Consider the following 19,093-nt stretch of genomic DNA (forward strand, 5'->3'; position numbering starts at 1 on the left):
TTCTTTCTCTTTGAAGAGAACAGCACATTAGGGTTCTTGGAAACTTTTTTTATTTTTTTGTCCTTTTAAACAAAAAATAAGCAAATTCAGTCTAGAAGACCCTGAGGACAGAAATGGCATCTCGGCTTCCTCTCGCTACCCCCCTGAAGACCCAGTGGCTGTCTCCCCGAGTCCCTGGCGGCTGGCACCGTCATGGAAAGGCCCGGCGGGGGGTTGGGGGGGAACTTGCTGGACCAGCTGCTGCATGAACAGCCGGTGACTTCAGACAGACTGGAAATCAGGCATCACTTCAAAGGCTCAATGACAGTCGGCACCGGTGGTGGGAGCACAGAGGTGGCCTCCCCTGACGACCAGCTGTGAAGGGGAGGCTGGACTCACTGCTGTGCTCTCACCAAGAAACAGCCGACTGGACGGGCACCACCTTGCCCCACCAGCGAGGAAGTTCTTATAATATTTGTCAAACCCTGAGCTCCAGGGTGGGTGGATGGTCCTGCTTGAGGAAGCGGAAAGGGGTGGGAGCAGAATGGAACACTGGCCCTGGGGTCCGGGGCCTAACCCCTCCCAGAGCCAAGCATCACCTGCAGAGCTGGGGCCTTGAGCCGCTGGGGAAGGAGCAGGAGAGGGTGGCCATGGGGCTGGGAGCGGGGCTGAGATGGAGGAAGAGGAAGGGCCCAGCTCCCTCACCCAGGCCCCTCGGGGTGCCGGGCAGCGTGCGGCCACCACAAACCTCAGGCCACGCAGTTCCTGTCCGCCTTTACAGAGGAGAGAGGGCTGGACCCACTGGCCGCAGAGAAGCAGCAGGAAGCCCCACTAGAAAGGTTAGAGTGAAGCAGAAGTAGTGGGGAGTGTGCATAAGTGTGCATATGTGTGGGTGCACCCATGTGTGTGTCCTCAGCACCACCTCTTTCACACTCACACCTGCTGGGTGTACTCCCGACGGGCTCATCCCACCTCAGGCCCCCACTACCCTTTCACTTCTCTCTGTCCTCCCTCCCCCTCCTCCACATCTGCTGCTCAGAGAGACGTTGGAGTGAGACAACCCAGGTTCCAGACCCAGTTCAGCAACCCCAGGCTGTGTGACCTCAGACTAGGGGCCCCGCCTCTCTGAGCCTCAGCTTCCCTGTCTGTAAACTGGGACATATCGCCCTGCCTTCTTGGAGTGGAGGAGGTGTGTGAAGCACCGAGCTCGTGTCTGGTGCACACAAGCCCCCAGTGTACACAGGTCCTTCCTCTCCAACCCCCATCCTCTTCTCCCCTCTCCCCTCTCCGTGTCTCTGTTTCTCCATCTGTAAAACAGGGATAACGCTGTCTATCTCCAAGGTTGGTGGTGAAGATTAGGAAAGATATGTTTAAGCAGGGCCTGTGGTTCCATCACTCTCTGGCCGTGTTCTTGTGATCCTGTCTCAGTGCCTGGCCCATAAATGTAAGTTGTTAGTACTGAATGAGGGAGGGACATTGGTCTCGCGTGTTTAACCGTTTGCACTGATCTTAAGTGTATAGAAAAATGGCTTAGTACATAGGTATACACCCATGAAACCACCATCCAAATAAAACTGGAGACCATTCCCAGCAGCCCAGAATGTTCTCTCTTCCAGTCAGTACCTCCCCCGACCAGCACTGGAGGTAACCAACCACTATTTAAGATAGAGCCAAAGTTTTAACCTAGAAAATCTGCGGGTTTAGACTGCAGGGAGGAGAATGGATTGGAGGACGAGGCAGGGAACCAGGGCACAGGCATCTGGGCAGAGATCTAGTGGTGATTGCATTTGGCGTGGGGTACCAGGAAAATGCTGGCTGTCAGAGAAAGCTCTCGAGCCTGGGGTCTCAGGGGACCCCTTCTCCAGAAGCCTTGCTGCCCGAGGGAGAGGCAGGAAGTGTGCACGGTGTGGCTTGTGGTCACATGCATCTGGGGGTTCTGGCCTGGGCTGGACCAAAAGAGCCAGAAATGTGGGCAGCTGCCACCCCTGGGTCTCTGATGTGACAGAGATGGAGACACACACGTGCTCGACAATTCATTAATTGTGACTTTCACCATGCAGCGGCCGCTTCCTATTGATCTACGCCCGTCTGGAGTGAGAGAGACAATTAAGAGGGAGCGCAGCGGCGGCAGCTAATTACCCACAGAATGAAAACCGTGCCTTTCAATTTATTAAACTTTTATCACAAAAATAACCTGGCCACCCCCTCCTGCTGAGAAGCCAAGGGGGAGTGCTCTGGAGTGGCACCCCCAGTTAGCCCTTCACAGAGGCTGAAGGCCCTAGGAAATCACAACACCTCATTGCCACAGAAGACCCTGCACACACCTGGGTTCTGGGAAACAGAGCTGGGAGGGGCCAGAACCAGCCCCGGGGGCCTGAAGGCTGAGTTCTGAGAAAAGTCAGGGAGCGGAGCAAATGAAATCAGACAGAGGCCTTCCAGGAATCCAGAGGCTTAGCTAAAAGCAGGGAACACTCAAGCCGAGCTGCAAAGGCTCTTGGAAGTCACCCAGCCCCACCCCTCAGGTGACAGAGGCAGCCTGGCATGTGAGCAGGTCCAAGAGGTCACGCAGCCGTGGTTCAAACCTCAGCCAGGCCTCCTAGGACTTATACTGCCTGCCGTTATTTAGTGCCTGCACAGAAGAGACTGCCACTCCCATTTTACAGATGTGGAAACTGAGGCTCAGAGAGGCAAAGGTGCTCGCTCAAGGCCACAGATCCGTATACGGTAAAACCCAGTTTACACCTCTGCTCTCTTATTCTCTCAGTGTTTGGCCTGGGGCAAATGACATCACCTCTCAGAGCCCCCGTTTTCTTATCTGTAAACTTGGAATGATATATCTCCCAGGCAGGGAAGTTGTGAACATTGAGATTTTTTTTTTTAAAAAAACTCCCTGCCTGCCCTACAGGGTGGCTAACTGCCATCGCCTTTAGCAACAGGGAAGCTGAGGCCCCGAGATGGTGTCACGGACTCAAGGCCAGCACGCAGGCTGCAGAGGGAGCAGAGGCTACCCAGCCAGCACTCTTTCTGTTCCAGAAACGTCTCTAAGTTCAGACCCAGTTCTGCGTATTGTGGGATGTCTGTGGGGGACCCTGAGCAGGTCACCCGCGAGCAGAACTTTGACGCCCTTAGATCTGCCTGGCTTTGGGGATGTTTTTTCTTGAGCATCACCCCATAGAGTCTGCCCCCAGCCCCACAAGGCAGGCAGGATGGTGCTTGTTAGAGGTGAAGATACACCCCAAGAAAGAAGGAGGGGCTGAGGTAGCATAGACAGAGCCTGGCCGAGCACCCAGTCTCCAGCCCCCAAACCAGGGCCCCCTCTAGGTGCCTGGGCAGAACTAGTGCCCCAGCCTGACGCTGACAGCAGCCTGGAACCAATACCCAGCCTGGCCCCAGAGGCCAACCCAGGAGTTTTTGCTTCATCTCTTCCCCGCCAGGTCAAGCCGGCCTCTGGAAAACCCCTCAGCAGCCTCGGTTGCTGTGGGAGATGGTGGGAACCAAGGGAAGGGTGCTGATTCCACCAGTGATTCCACTGCTGTCTGCTGGGAGCCAAGAGGCTGGAGACAGCGAGTGGGGCGGGGGAGGGGGGGTGCCCAGAGAGGGCTGCTTTGAAGTCCACTTCCCAGGGGAGAAAATAGCTGAGCTGAGGCCGTTTGCACTGCTCTCCCTCCCAACCCCGTGCCTTCACCCCAAGCCCCCCACTAACACCCACAGCAGCCTGGCCGTGTAGGCAGCAGGCACATCCTCTACTTCTTTTTTTTTTTTTTTTTTTTAAACATCTTTATTGGGGTATAATTGCTTTACAATGGTGTGTTAGTTTCTGCTTTACAACAAAGTGAATCAGCTATACATATACATATGTTCCCATATGTCTTCCCTCTTGCGTCTCCCTCCCTCCCACTCTCCCCATCCCACCCTTCCAGGCTGTCACAAAGCACCGAGCTAATATCCCTGTGCCTTGCGGCTGCTTCCCCCCAGCTATCTACCTTACTACGTTTGTTAGTGTGTATATGTCCATGACTCTCTCTCGCCCTGTCAAAACTCACCCTTCCCCCTCCCCATATCCTTAAGTCCGTTCTCCAGTAGGTCTGCGTCTTTATTCCTATCTTACCCCTAGGTTCTTCATGACATTTTTTTCCCTTAAATTCCATATATATGTGTTAGCATACGGTATTTGTCTTTTTCTTTCTGACTTAACTTCACTCTGTATGACAGACTCTAGGTCTATCCATCTCATTACAAATAGCTCAATTTCGTTTCTTTTTAAGGCTGAGTAATATTCCATTGTATATATGTGCCACATCTTCTTTATCCATTCATCCGATGATGGGCGCTTAGGTTGTTTCCATCTCCGGGCTATTGTAAATAGAGCTGCAATGAACATTTTGGTACATGACTCTCTTTGAATTTTGGTTTTCTCAGGGTATATGCCCAGTAGTGGGATTGCTGGGTCATGTGGTAGTTCTATTTGTAGTTTTACTTCGTGGAGACGAGGAGGGGCCAGCGGCTAAGCAGCTCTCCTTGCTTAAGTTGCCTCGAGGCAACCAGGCACCTGCTGACTTTGAGCCCAAGTTCCTTCTCCATGCTCCTTCCCATTAACTTGGCCAAGTTTCCCTGAGCAAGCACTATGTGTTTCTGGAATAAACAGCATCTACTAGTTTGTAAGCACTTGTTATGTGCTTGGCCCTGCTCTGAAGACATTACTGTCTTGACCCCACTCAGCCTCAGCCCAGTCACGTGAGGTGGCTTCTATTACTGTCCGCATTTTACAGCTGGACACACTGAGGTGCAGAGAAGTGAGGAATAAAGTGACTTGCCTAATATCACACAGCTGGGGAGATGCAGGGTCAGGATTTGAACCCAGGCTCTCTAGGCTGCTTCTCTAGCAAGTGAGCAAGGGTTGTGGGTGGGGGGTGGTGGATGAGAGGGAGGAAATGGTGGAGGAGGTTCCGTTCATGGGCCAGGTACTGTGTCAAGCTGGGAACAGGTGACTCTCACCTGCCCCTGCCCCCGTCCCCCAGGACTAACAGTCTGCTGGGGCTTCTATGTGGCTCAAACAATTCAAAGTCCATTGTGACACTTCTTGACCCACCACAGGGTCCACACACAAGGACCCTCCACTCCAGGCATCTCAGAACGGACGAAAGCCCTCTTACCTGGAATTCAGGGCCCGCGCCAGGGGAAATGGGGGAGTCCATGGCCCCTGTCCCCCACCCCTGCCTTCCTCCATTTTCTCTCTTGAGGAGGACATGGTCCACAGTCTCTTGTGGGTGGAACTTGGTTGTGCCTGGGCTCCCGTCTTCAATTGTGTGTTCTCATGGAGAAGCTTCTGCACCGGGCCAGGGCTCAAATCCCCACCCAGTAAAGTAAGAAGAGGCCATGGAGCTCAGCCCTCTTGCTATGATCCCTCTCTACCCACCTCCCTTCACTACAGCCTTCAAGCTGGGTCTGGTTCCCGGAGCGCCTCCTATCTTTGTCCCCCCGGGGCTTGTTCGGTTCTAAGACCCACTCAGAAAAGGAGTATTTAGCCACTGACTCTGCTGCCTCTTCTAGCTTGAAAAGTCAGAGCGTGACAAGACTCAGGAAGCCACGTTACCTCTAATTCATACCTCTAGTGCTTTAAACCGAAGAGTCTTTGGTCACCCAAGCTGGACACATTCTGGGGGGCGGGAGGAGGACTCTCATTTTTGCTTTTCTTCAAAGGGAGATTATCTCAACAATATTCTGAAGGAAATTCCCTATCATGAAAGGGAGGGTGTCGGTGAGGCACCAGGCACAGATAATAGTAATCTAAGGTTTAAAGTAATCAGAGACTTAAGCAAGGGATAGATGGAGGGTTGGGTGTTATAGGGGCAGGAGAGAACCCCGGAGGGTAGAGATGGCTTACCTGGAGTCGGGGTGCATTCAAGATGAGCCTTGGGGAACACATGGATTTGGACTATGGAGATGGTACAGCAGGGCATGCCAGGTGGAGGGGAACTGTGACGGCAAAGGCATGGAGCTGAACAGGTAGCAGAATGGCCAGTGGGCCGTGAGCTGGGTAGGGGTCTGGTTCCTGGATCACTGAGAACTGGGGCTCCTGGCAAAGACCTTGGAGTGGCCCCCCAAGATGGCGGCAATAGTAGGGTCTCATGAAAGCAGGGACTCTAACAGATATTTGTACGTCCATGTTCACGGCAGCATTAATCACACTATAACCAGAAGATGGAAGCGACCCAAGTTCCATCAATAGATGAATAGATATTAACAAATAAAATGTGGACAATACATACAATGAAATATTATTCGGCTTTCAAAAGGAAGGAAATTTTGACACATGCTACAACACAGAGGAACTTTGAGGACATTCTGCTAAGTGAAATAGGCCAGTCATGAAAGAATAAATACTGTGTGATGCACTTATGTGAGGTACACAGAGTAGCCAGATTCACAGAGACAGAAAAAAGAACGTGATTGCCCAGGGCTGGAGGGAGGAGGAACGGAGAGTTTTCGTTTAATGCGAACAGAGTTCTGGAAATGGATGGTGGTGACGGCGGCACAACAAGGTAAATGTATTCAATGCACTGAAGTGCACACTTTAAAACGGTTGCAATGGTAAACATTTTTGTTATGTATATTTTGCCCCAATTAGAAAAAAAAGAGTGGAATCTCAAAGGTCAGGCATGGAAAGAGTAGTCAAGTCAGAAGAAGCAGTGAGGACACAAATCCTAACACCACACAGGCTCTGGTGAAAGGCAGGCACAGCTCCCAGTCCACGCTCAGCCGCTTCTTAGCTGTGTGTTTTTAGGCAAGTCACTTGGCCTCTCTGAGCTTCATTTTTCTCGTCTGCGAAACAGAGACAATACTAGTTATTTCTATTCTCTTGCAGGGTTGTTGCAAAGGTCAAATGTGGTCATAAAAACAGCTCTTCATTGGGCAATTACCACATGCCAGGCACTGAGTAAAGCTCTTTACACATATTAACTTGTTCAATTCTCAGAACAGCTCTATCAAGATGTATTTTTATAGTCCCCATTTTACAGATGAGACAACCAAGACTTTAGGAAGGAAGATGCCTGCTCTGCATTACACAGCGGGAAGTAAAGGAACTGGGACTCAGACTTGAGTCGTGATGAGAGCCTATGAGTACCCAGAGGGGAGTTGCTGTGGCCACCTTCTTCCTCCTCCTCCAAGAAGTCTCCCAAGATTCCTGCACTGGGGTAACTCTTGTCTTACCAACTGGGAGCTCCCACCTCGGGTTTCTACACTGTCTGGCACCCGATAAGCCTTCCACTTTGGGAGTTATTTCCGTATCTGCCTCCCTGCCGCAGAATTTAGGCTCTCCAAAGGTGAACCTGGGTAATTTTTCATATTAGAATCCTGGGAGCCCAGCCTAGACAACACAGAACTGATGAAAGTCTGGGCAGTGCTGGAGAGCTCAGGCTGAGGACAGGACCCTGGTGCTCAACGGGGATCAGCTGGGGAGGGTGCAGCCTGAAGGGTTCTTTGAGGGTGTTGTCAATGACAACGACAGCCTGAAAATGAAGAGGAGGAGGGTGGTTCAGCCTATGAGGCCAGCAACAATATCAACGTCATTATATTCTGTGTCAGGCCCATCCTGTGCTGTATGGCTCAGGAGAAGGAAGTTATGCTGTAGAAACAACCCATACCTCAGTGGTATGACACCACCAAGATTTACCCATCGCCCCTGCAAAGCCTGTTGTGGTCCAGATGACTCTGCAGGGCAGTTGTCCTCCATGCAGACACTCAGCGAGCCAGGCCACTAGGGTTCTGTGGCTCTAACCATCGCAACATGAGGACTCCTCAACAGCAGCGGCAGAACAAGAGTGTGTTAGAGGATTTGCACCAGCAATGTCACTTATGCTCACATGTCATTGCACAGAACTGGTCCCAGACCCCACCTAACTGCTGGGATGAGGTGGGGAAGTGCAGTCCCCCTGTGTCTCCAGATGTGCAGAAGCTCTTAATATCTCACAATATGTGACAAACATTTCACATATCGCACCTCACTTAACCCTCATGATGATTCCTGAGCACAGACAATCCTGGGACAGTCAGTAGAGTAGAGGCCAAGGCTTTGGGCTCTGGAGTCAGATCTGGCTTCAAATCCTAGTTCCACTGCCAAACAAGTGATGTCCTGGCTCCATTGGTAGTGAGCTCCCTGTCACCGGGGGTATACAAGCAGAGGCTGGATGACCACCTTGGTCATCATCATCATTATACATTAATGTGTGATGTCTCCCAGAAGACACCTGCATTTTATTTATTTTAAAATTATGTTTTACAGAAGTAAAATATATATACAGTGAACTACACATAAATGTACCATTTGGTAAGTTTTGACAAATGTGTACACCCGTGTACCTGATACCCCAGCGTAGATATAAAATATTTCCATCACCCAAAAAATTTCCTCGTGCCCCTCTCCCTGCTCCCCTCTCCCATCCCTGCACTTTAAAGGACAACACTTAACTCTGAGAGATGATTTGACAAATGTGGGCTTTCAGCAGAGCCTGGACCAGGATGAGGTGAGTGGGGTGCCGAGGGCACACATTTTAAGGAGATGTTCACTCTCGGTATCAGTTCTGCACTCACAGGGTCCTGAGTGAACGCCTCCTTAAATTTTCCTCCCTGGGAGCCTTACACTCCTGACCCCAGTCCTGGTCCAGAATTACAGGCAAGGCAGGAGAAATAACATACCTGGGAATAGAAGGGCCATTCCTGAAGCCTTTCAAGTCACATGTCACGAGACTGACTGCCTCCCTGAAAGGCAGACTGGGAGAGGATGAGCCCCCAAGGGGGCGGAGCCTTGACTCAGGAGTCCGTGGCCCACAGGGATGCCACGGGCATATTTTGATGCTTTCTGGTAAGAGTTTCCAGTTACTGAACGCTGAAATGCCGGGCCACGTTAGACACTTTGTGTGCTGTCCAACTCTCAGTACAAGCCTGAAAAGTATGTCTTTGTATCCCCATCTTTCAATGAGAAAACGGAGGCTCAGGAAGGTGGGAGTGACTTGCCCAGGGTCACATAAGCAAGGACCAGTGCTGTGATTCAAAGCCAGTCCTCTCTGAGCCCTGAGCCTATTTCTCCCTCTGTCTTCCCGCAGAGCTCTAGACACAAGGACGGCAGGTGTGTGGGGGAGCCCCGAAGGTGAGCCCCTTACTCCTACGTTGACCCCTCCAACCTCCCTAAACTTGACGGCCCAGGACCCCTGCAGCTGGGGCCACCGTTTCCCAGAGCCTCTCCCTTCTCAGCAGCCGGCGCCGGCAGCTCTGACAGCCTTTCCTGGGAGCCTGAGAGGGTGGTTTGCATACTAGGGGTGTCATTTGCATATACTTAGGAAAAGCCTTCATTTTTCCCACCTGCAGCAAACTCCAGGCTGATTAGTTCTCCCCACGTTGGAGAGTTAATTACTCTCCCGGGTAGACTGGTGTTTATTTGTAATCAGCAGAGGGCTGGGAAGATGGGGAGGAAACAGGCTGAAGCAGCTGTCATTAGCCCAAATTCCGAAGCCGCCCTGTGGGTGGAAAAATGAGTAGGAGCTGATCGCCGCAGACCTGCGCCCAAATCCCGGCTCTGCCCCTGGGCTTGCCCCGGTTCAGGGAAAGGAGAAAGGAGACTGGACCTGAGGTAGGGAAGTGTAGGACAATTGCCCGCTGTGAGTGGCTGGCAGGACAGAGGCGGAGGCTCAGAACGTCACACTGAAGAAAGCAGCTTCTTCCAGGACCGCCTTAGGGTGGGGCTGGCGGCGGAGTCCCGGCCCCAGAGACAGGAGACTGGACCAGCTCTGCTGTGTAACACCGGAAACGGATTGCCCTCTCTGAGCCTCGGTCTTCCCATCAGTTCACCGGGACTGACAACAGTAGTCTCACCAGTCCCCTGGCGGGGAATCACGTGAGGCAGGCAGGGGCTGTGTAAAACATAAATCTCTACTCGGATGTGAGAAATATTTCTGAATTCCCAGGATGGAAATGGTCTCAGGCCCAGGGAGATTTAGTGACCTTCCCTCCCTCCCACCCCCACCCAACCCAACAAACCTGGCCTTTCCCCCACTTCTCCTACTTCATCAAGGCATTTCTAGGCACTTCAGCACCTGCTCCCCACTTGTCTGATAAAAAAGGCAGGCCCAGCCCACCTGACAAGATTGGAGAGACCCTCAGGTGCTGTCAGAGCTCCAGAAAGATGCTGGGCTGCCTGCCTCAGCTCGCTCAGGGCGCCTATGAAAACGGCAGAAGCCCCACCTCACAGATTCTAATGCGGGACGTAGGGATGCAGCTCAGGCAACGGTATCCTTGCCCAGCTCCCCCAGGTGACCCTGACCCAGGGAACTACTGCTTTGGTTCAACTCCTCCCTCTTTTTTACAAATAGGGAGACTGAGACCCGGAGGGGTGATCTGCCCATGGACACCCTGCAGAGCTGGGAGTAGAACCCAAGTCCCCTGCCTCCGCCCATAGTGGCCTCTCCTGGTGAAAGTCTGGGGCAGGGAGAGAGTTGGCAATGATATGGGGGGTCACAGTGGGAGAACCTGGCTGGGGGTCTTGGCTCGCCCACAAGAGCAGTGATCTTGGCCCCCAGGCGGAGGTGAAGGCACCTATTCCCCTTTCCCCTGGGAGGCAGAGACGAGCATCCCCTTCAGTCCACATCTTCCTACCAAGATAGCCTTCCCAGTGAGCCAGGAAGAGTGGGGAGAATAGTCACCCACAGGCTGTGTGACCTCTGTAGGCTGCCAGATAAAATACAGGATGAATAATGATTTTCGTATAAGTATATCCTATGCATTGTGTTGTTTATCTAAGATTCGAATTGAACTGGGCATCCTGGATTTTTATTTGTTAAATCTGGCGGCTCTAGACCCACGAGCAAGTCACTTTACCTGAGCCTTAGTTTCTTCCTCTTTAAAAACGAACCAAAATACTACCCTGTAAGGATACTGTGTAAATTAAGTGAGAAGATATATGTAAAATGCTTGGCACAGGGGAGGTAAACTTGTGAAGCTGGCAAATCTTGCCTTCAGAGTCCCCATACCCAATACTTTTATCTCCTCCATTCCTCTCTCCCTTTCAGAGTTCCTGTTTTAGACCCCCGATCTGCAGGATGCCAGTGAACATCTTCAGAAAGGTACCTGCTGTGGTGGAAACAACATTACCACTTACTGGCTGTGTGACCTGTGGGGATTGTTTACCCTCTCTGATCCTCATCTGTAAAAATGGCTTGTCATAGTACTACCTCCCTGGGGTTGTGATGATGAAATTTTTAGATAGTGTATTGAGCACCAGTACTAAGCCTAGCAGTAGGGTTCACTAAGTAGAGCCCATTAACGTCTTGCAAATGCACTAAGACACAACTTTAACTGTAAAACATCCCAGAGAAGGCAAAGCTTACCCCACGGAAAGAATGAGTAGAAGTGGAACTGCAGGCCAAGCGATGGGCAAATGAGGGAGGTCATTTCTGCATGGCAAGTTGGGGGCGCTGGTGGAGGAGGATGGGGGGAAGAAGGGTGGCGGGAGATTTAAAGGTGGGGCTAGGGTGGGGCTTTCCCCTGGCTACTCCCCTTGCATCTATGTGAGCTCCTTTGACGCTCGAATTATCCAGGCCTTCCTGGTGCCGCATTTCCCAGCTGTGGAGTCCAGGCAGCCCTCGGGACCCGGGGCCCATCCCCCACCAGGCAGAGGCCTGTCCTCCTTGCTGGCTCTCACAGCCTGCACTGTCTGTTTTCCAAACTGTCTCCTAATCCTCTTAATCTTTTTACATCTCATCTGCCTGCACGCCTGATGGCTTCCATTAGCGCCTTTCCAGCTCGACCTGCGATCTGTGATCTACACGTTAGGAACTTCTCCCAGAGCGGCTCCACCTGGCCCCTTGCAGGCTTGGCTGCTTCCTCCTGGGCAGCCAGGATGCTGGTCTCCAGCTGTGGCCAGCTGTTAGGGGAGTTTGTCTTCTTCGTATTTTTCTTACTCTTCCCACAAAATCATTTGTGCTGTGTTTGGTCTTCTTTTTACATTTTTCCCGCAAACTTCTCAACTGGTCTCCGTGCATGGTCCCCTGAGCAGCAGGTGGGAATTTTGCTAAGTGCCTGCCACATGCCAAGTTCAAGCCACACTGATCAGAAACCTTGTCCCAGTCCGAGGGGTCACCGCCATTCCCCAGACACAGGAGTTCTCTCGTGTAAGAGCAAAAGGGAGGCAGATGCTGGATTTGAACCCATGCTGCCTCCGTCTCCACAATAAATCATTTCTCGTTCTACAATGCCCTCCGTTTTTCATAAAACAATCCCCCAAAGCTCTTTTATCTGCCGAGAGAGGCACTGAAAACGTGTAGCAGTTTCTGACAGCTCCCTTCCCAATTCCCAAACACTCCCCCAAAAAAACCCCCTGATCTTTTGGGTGGAGGGAAGGAGAATGGAAGGAGAGAATTCCCAAACACCGCCCCCCAAAAAGACCCCTGATCTTTTGGGTGGAGGGAAGGAGAATGGAAGGAGAGATTCAGAAGGTCCCAGAGGAGGGGAAGGATTTCACAAGAAAGCCAAGATTAAGACAATCTCCATAATAAAGAGCTAGGAAAAGGAGAACAAGCGGATAGGGTAGAGGGTCCAGGAGGTCTGTGTTTTTGAGGGAGAGGGAGTGCAAGAGGGAGGTGTGGGGCAGTGGATGGGAGAGGAAGGAGTATCCACGTCAACTCCACGTCCGCTTCTTGGTGTTCAAACAGTACAACAGGGATTTAAGCACATCCGTTCACAGGGTGGCACAAGGAGGAGGATTGTACGAGAACGTTCTCAGCAGCTCTCTTCATCATAACGGAAATATCCACGAACGGGAGAAGGGCGACATGAAGTGCGCTGTACGCATGCAATGGAGAACTACTCAGCTATAACACAGCTGACTCTCACAAGCGTGTGAAATGAAAGGAGCCAGGCACGAAAGACACACACTGAACAATTCTATTTACGTGAAGTTCAAGAACAGGCAGAAATAACCCATGGCGAGAGAGGTCGAAACGCTGGTCACATTGCGGGGAGGGGGAAGTACAGTTGTCCCTCAGTATCGGCAGGGGATTGGTTCCAGGACAACCCTGTATCCCCTCGGAGACCCAAATCCGAGGATGTTCAAGTCCCTTCTATAAAATGGAGAAGTATTTGCATATAACCGACCCACATCCTCCTCTATACTATAAATCCTTTCTAGATGACTTATAATACCTAATACAATGTAAATGCTATGTAGATAGTGGCCAGCGCAAGGCAAATTCAAGTTTTCCTTTCTGGGAACTCTGGAATTTTTTTACAAATATTTTTGATCCCCGGTTGGTGGAATCTGTGGATGCAGAACCCTCAGACGCTGAGGGCTGACTGTACTACAAGGGGCACGAGAAAACTTGCTGGGGTGATGGAAATGTTCTGTATTTTGATCTGGGTGGCGGTAAAGGATATCTTCATTTACATGAGAAGCCATTGAACAGGACACTTAAGATGTGTGCATTTTACCGTATGTAAATTATACCTCAATGTTTTTTAATTTAAAAAAAAGGAATACAAGAACTTCAGAGTTACATTACATGCACATCTGACTATCTGTATTTTGCCTAGTAAAATTCAGAGTGAGAAAGAGCTAATGATACCAATGAAAATAAGGTAAAGGGATGCTGCCCATCGCTCCAGACCCTCGAGGAGCCTATTCTGGAGCGTTTTCCTGCAGTCCCCAGGTCTGCCTCAAATCCAGAGCCTCTTGTGGTCTAAATGCCTCACCACTGAGTACAACTCTAAACTTTAAAGATTGAATTTCTTCTTTTTTTTTTTTTTTGAAAAAGGGAGTATATATGAGCCAACTGATATGCAAGTAAAGAACAAGAAATCTGTTCTGATGTCAAAGCTAAAAGTGACAGCATAGAAGTATCCCTAAATGGTAATACAGTCTCCAACATGGCGCTTTCCTAAGAATTTCTTCCAAGGGTAATACTGACCATTTACAATTATTGCCTTATATGCTGATTTTGGAACGCAGCCCTTGAGTGAGATGTGACTCCACCATAAGGAATTTGAGTAATTTAGAAATTATTTTTCTGGTATTCCTTAGACCCTTGGCTATACTGTGGGATGGAGCTCCTGGATCCTGACCTCACAAGCATGACAAGGGGTTTCCTCTCATCCCTATATCTCCTACCTCCCCTCCAAGAGCCTGAGCTCTGGAGAAAAGGAAGAGAACGCCATCCCTCTGATTGAAGGTGTCCCAGCTGTGACATTCACAGGGCTATTGCCAACCCATTACTTTTCACACTAATGATATGCTTCTTACTATCGATGTCTTTTATTTCTTGGGAAGTGTTTATACTCTTGTAACAGCCTGGTAAGTGAAATCATCCAACACTTGGAAATAAGGCAAATAGATAACTGGTGTCCTTTCAAAGTCAAATTCGAGTAGTGTCTAACAAGCCTTCCTAAGGATCATCTGACACTCCAGGAGAATGTCACTTTGCTCGACTTATTATTTACTATTGATTAGGGCCCAGGCTCTATAAAGATAGCTGTTAGCTGGTACAAAACTGATAAGTTGCCAATTATTTTTGTCTGGTAGAGATGCAAGTGATTTCTTTTCAATACAGAAGATAGCCCCGACGTTAGGGTTTTATTGCCCTATAGAACATTAACCAGTTTTGTATGTAACTTAGCAACCTTATGAATATTCCAGAATTCTTGGTTTTTTGGTTATTGTTGTTTTTGTTTTTACTGAATCTTTCTTACCATATATAAGTATATATAAATTTTTTTCTCATATCCTTCTTTGCAGTAGCTTTGTTCCTTCATTTATAAGCTACAAAGAAAATTCACATGAGCTCACTATGTATTTCTATATGAATTTTGTATTTAATATTTTGAAAACTATATTTTGAGAAGCCTTTCACAGTATTTGTTTTTCCCTCATGCCGCCTCTGCCGTTCTCTGCTTCCCACCACTCTCTCATCTTGAGAAAGTGAGGCTCAGAGAGGTTATGTAACTTGCCCAAGGTCACACAGATATTATTCATAATGATGACTTATTTTAATGTGGTGTTTGACAGTATAAACTTCCTCATATATTCATATAATCCCTCGGCAGCTCACCGAGGGGACTGTATCCCCGAGGTCTGGAAAAGTGATGTGGCTTGCCCAAGGTCATAGAGAAATTCTAGTTCCCCTAAGCCCCTGAATCCTGGGGAGCAGTAGAGGGGCTGGCAGGAGGAGCTCTGGGTCCCCACCCTTAAACCAGAACATCCCCATCTAGATTTGTTGTATATATATTGTATGTCACACAAGATTGCAAATGAAAAAGGAGTCCCAAAGGCTTGAAAACCCTGGCCCTAGACTGTCTTCACCTGCCCAGGTACAATAGCCCTCCCTCTTCTTCTCCTCCTCTTCCTCTCCTCCTCCCTCTGGAAAGCAAAACAAAACAACAACAATGACAAAAAACATGGTCCCGGGAAGAAACAGAAAGACATGGTCAGCCCAGGCCTGAACACATTGGTCTCCAGTCTGGAGGAGACAGAATCACTCAATCTAAAGAAAAACATTCTCCAGGTCCAAGGTGTCAATGACAATGTGAGCTGTGCTGACAGGTAGTGAGCACCCCGTCAGTGAGAGTGAGTAAGGCTAGATGATCCATCCAAATGTTAACAGCAATTCTCTAGATGGGCTTTTGTCGCTGATTTTTAAATGTTGATAAAAGCTAATTATTAAGTGGTCACCGTGTGTCCACTGTTTTGTATATGTATTATGTCATTAAAACTTTATAATATTCGACAAGGTGGAACCTGTTGTTTCCAATTTACTGAGACCCCAGGAGGTTAAGTATCTTTCCAAGGACATGCAGCTAGGAAGTGGCAGGTCTGGGAAGCTGATTACTGAGCTTCCCATTACTACTGCGCTGTTCTTCTTTCTTCTGCGTTTCTGTATTTCCAAGCTTTGGCAATGAATACATGCTGCTTTCATAATCACGAAAGTCTTACAAGTTACTGATTCTGTAAAGGTTCCTTCTGCCCTGATGTTCTAGGCCTCTATGGGTCTCACAGCCCTGCCCAGTATCCCCACCACGGCCCCCCCGGCAGACTCCCGCCTTGCTGTCCCTGTCCCCACACCATCTGTGGCTGGGGTAGGATGTCCCATGTCCCAGTCTTGCTGAGGTCTGCTCAAAATGTCCCTTGCAGGCCTGTGGCCCTAGGGCAACACTGGGGGCAGTTTCAGGGAAGGAGAAGTGGAAGTGGGAAGGGATGTGAAAGTTGGCCACAGGCCAGCACCGCCCTGCTGGGTGTCCCACAGGGGTCCCTGGGTGAAGGACCGGAGTATCCAGTGCGTTGACGACCAGCCGCAGGTGAGGCCAGCGCTTGACAGGGAGGGAGCTGTAAAGTTCAGGGAACCAGCAGGGGTGGCCCAGGAGGCTGGACTGGGCAGGGAGGGAGAGAGAGCTCTGCTGGCTGGTTCTGTGCCAGGACAGTGTTGCGGGGTGAGGGTGGCGGGGGGAGACACTGATCTAGGACCCAGAATGAATGAGTGGGGGGACCTTAACTCCAGGGGCTTGGGGGAGGGGGGAGGTAGTGACAGACCCACGAGCTGTAACCAAAGTTCCTGGGTCCCGCCCCCACCCCGACAAAACACAAGAAGCTGGGAAAAGGCTGGGGGTGTCAGAGCCCAGCAGAGGGGTCCCACGAAGGGATAGCGGGTGGCAGTCAGCCCTCTGTCCTCCAGTGGGTGCTGAGGGGGGCCGAGTGTGCGGAGGAGGGAGCAGATGTGTGTGTCAGGTGTTTGTGAATTCTCGTGTGTATGCACAGCTCTGCCATCTGGGTGAGAGGGTGGAAATTAAACAGGGAGCAGGCGCTCAATAAATATTTGTTCAGTCACCTGTAGGAGTATATGACTGTGTGTGTCCAGGTGGAGGGGGGGCATGTCAGTTTGGGTGTCAGTCTGTGTGTCCAGGAGTGTGTGGTGGACTTTTGAGTTTGCTCATTGTGTTGTGTAGGTGCGTGAGCGAAAAGCTGTGTTTGTGCGTCTGAGTGTGTAACTATACGGGTATGTTCAGTTGCATGTGTGTATCTGTGTGAGTTTGTGGTTCTTTGTGTATGTTTGGGGTCCCTGGAGCTGGATGGAGGGTGGACATTGAAGGCCCTCAAGGGGGTGTGTGTGCAATGGTCGGGGAGATGATATATATAGACAGATAGAATTGGGCGGGGTTGGGGGGTTTCAAGTGTGGGTGTTGGGTGTGCATGAGTGTGTGCTGTCCAGCCTGCCCAGGCCCTGCCCGTGTCTCCACAGTGACACCATGGAAGCCCCCTGGGGCTGGCTGGTGATCGGTGTGCTGGCCATATCCCTGGCCTCTTCGGTGACCCAGGACGTTTGCCGAGCACAGGATGGGAGGGACGGGGCCGCAGGAATACCCGGCCGACCCGGACGGCCAGGCCTCAAGGGGGAGCGAGGGGAGCAGGGTAAGCCCTTCCTCTGAACCCAGTCCCTCATCCCTGGGCTTCGCCTGGCCACCAGGGTGGAAGCTTGGGTTGGCACTGAGAAACAGGAGTCCACCTGGGCCCACACACGAAGCCTCTCCAGTCTGCACTTGGTCCCAGGGGCTGAGGGGGGGCCTAGCCTTCTTCCAAAGCCATGTCCACAGGCCCCAGTGGCCTCTCTGTATCCCCTCTACTGCCTGGGTCCTCTTTCTTTGGCCTCACCTTCCTCCTCTGGACACTGGGTCACTGCAAGCAATGAATAGGAAAGGTCCCAAAGCTGTGCTCAGTCCTTGGTCTTTGTTCAGTTACCAGAAAGATTAATGCTCTTGGCTTTAGACTCAGAAGCCCTTGTCTTGCTGTGTGACCTTGAGCGACTTACTGATCCTCTCTGAGACTCAGTTTCCTCATCTGTAAAATGGAGAAATAACCCCACCTAGCACATTGAGAGGGATCAATTCATGGCAACTATCTTTTTTGCTTCCAGCTTCCCCACAACTCTGTCCCTGCTTCCCCCTTCCCTGCCCCTTCAGGCTTCAGAAACTCTCATGTTCTAGAAAAAAGGCTAAGGGTGAAGGGAAAGGGAGGAGGGTACGACCAGAGCAGGAAAGGAAAGTCTCATGTAATCGCCCTGAGCCTCCCAGTCCATAGCAGACCACAAAGATCTGCACAGGCATTTGCAAACAATCTGCACGCAGGCATCCTACATGTAGTCCGTGAATCTGAAGAAGTCAAGGTCAGTGCCCTGGGGAGAGTGTGGAGTGCACGGCTGTGGACTGAAGTCGTGTGGACTCCACACGACTGTGGAGTGAAGCCAGTGGACTGCTTTTCCCAGAACCTGACACTCCCAGTGCCTGTTCACATTCCTCTCCATTTTACAGATAAAGAAGCTGAGGCTCAGAGAGGTTAAGACACGTGCCCAAGGTCACGCACAGCCAGTCAGAATCAATGTCTTGAAGGCCCAGACACTCCCCCTATCCTCTATCCCACAGCCGTCCGGGGTCCCAGCCACCCCCCTGAGGTCTGGAGGACACTAGAGCAATTGGGACTCTCACTCCCAATCTGACCTTTCTCCCCACAGGGGCCGCTGGTATCCAGACAGGCGTCCGTGGCCTTAAAGGAGACCAGGGAGAGCCTGGGCCCCCTGGAAAACCTGGCAGAATGGGCTACCCAGGGCCCAGTGGCCCCCTGGGGCCCCCTGGCCTCCCAGGGTTGAAGGGCATCAAAGGCAACCCAGGAAACATCCAGGACCAGCCACAGCCGGCCTTCTCGGCCGTGAGACGGAACCCTCCGACGGGCGGCAACGTGGTCATCTTTGACACGGTCATCACCAACCAGGAGAGCCCATACCAGAGCCACTCGGGCCGGTTCATCTGCTCTGTGCCGGGTTACTACTACTTCACCTTCCAGGTGGTGTCCAAGTGGGACATCTGCCTGTCTATCGTGTCCTTTGGGAGGGACCAAGTCCAGCGTTCCTTGGGCTTCTGTGACACCAACAGCAAAGGACTCTTCCAGGTGGTGTCCGGGGGTACAGTGTTCCAGCTCCAGCAGGGAGACCAGGTCTGGATTGAAAAAGACCCCAATAAGGGCCGCATTTACCGGGGTTCAGAGGCCGACAGCGTATTTAGCGGCTTCCTCATCTTCCCATCCACCTGA

At 51.0% G+C, this 19,093-nt stretch overlaps 1 protein-coding gene across 1 annotated transcript; it reads left to right on the plus strand.

Moving 5' to 3' along the window:
* The first annotated feature begins 17,259 nt into the window (after positions 1-17,259).
* C1QA (complement C1q A chain) lies at positions 17,260-19,093 on the plus strand. Its single transcript, XM_065894994.1, has 2 exons — positions 17,260-17,422; positions 18,519-19,093. The coding sequence occupies exons 1-2, from the start codon at positions 17,260-17,262 to the stop codon at positions 19,091-19,093; spliced, it is 738 nt and encodes a 245-aa protein (XP_065751066.1).

The sequence above is a fragment of the Phocoena phocoena genome, chromosome 1, assembly GCF_963924675.1.
Source record: "Phocoena phocoena chromosome 1, mPhoPho1.1, whole genome shotgun sequence".
In the NCBI taxonomy this organism is placed as follows: domain Eukaryota; kingdom Metazoa; phylum Chordata; class Mammalia; order Artiodactyla; family Phocoenidae; genus Phocoena; species Phocoena phocoena.

Coding starts and splice junctions, on each gene's coding strand:
- C1QA (XM_065894994.1), top strand. CDS start 17,260: ATGGAAGCCCCCTGGGGCTGGCTGGTGATCGGTGTGCTGGCCATATCC. Junction 17,423..18,518: donor GGGGGAGCGAGGGGAGCAGG/GTAAGCCCTTCC, acceptor TTCTCCCCACAG/GGGCCGCTGGTATCCAGACA.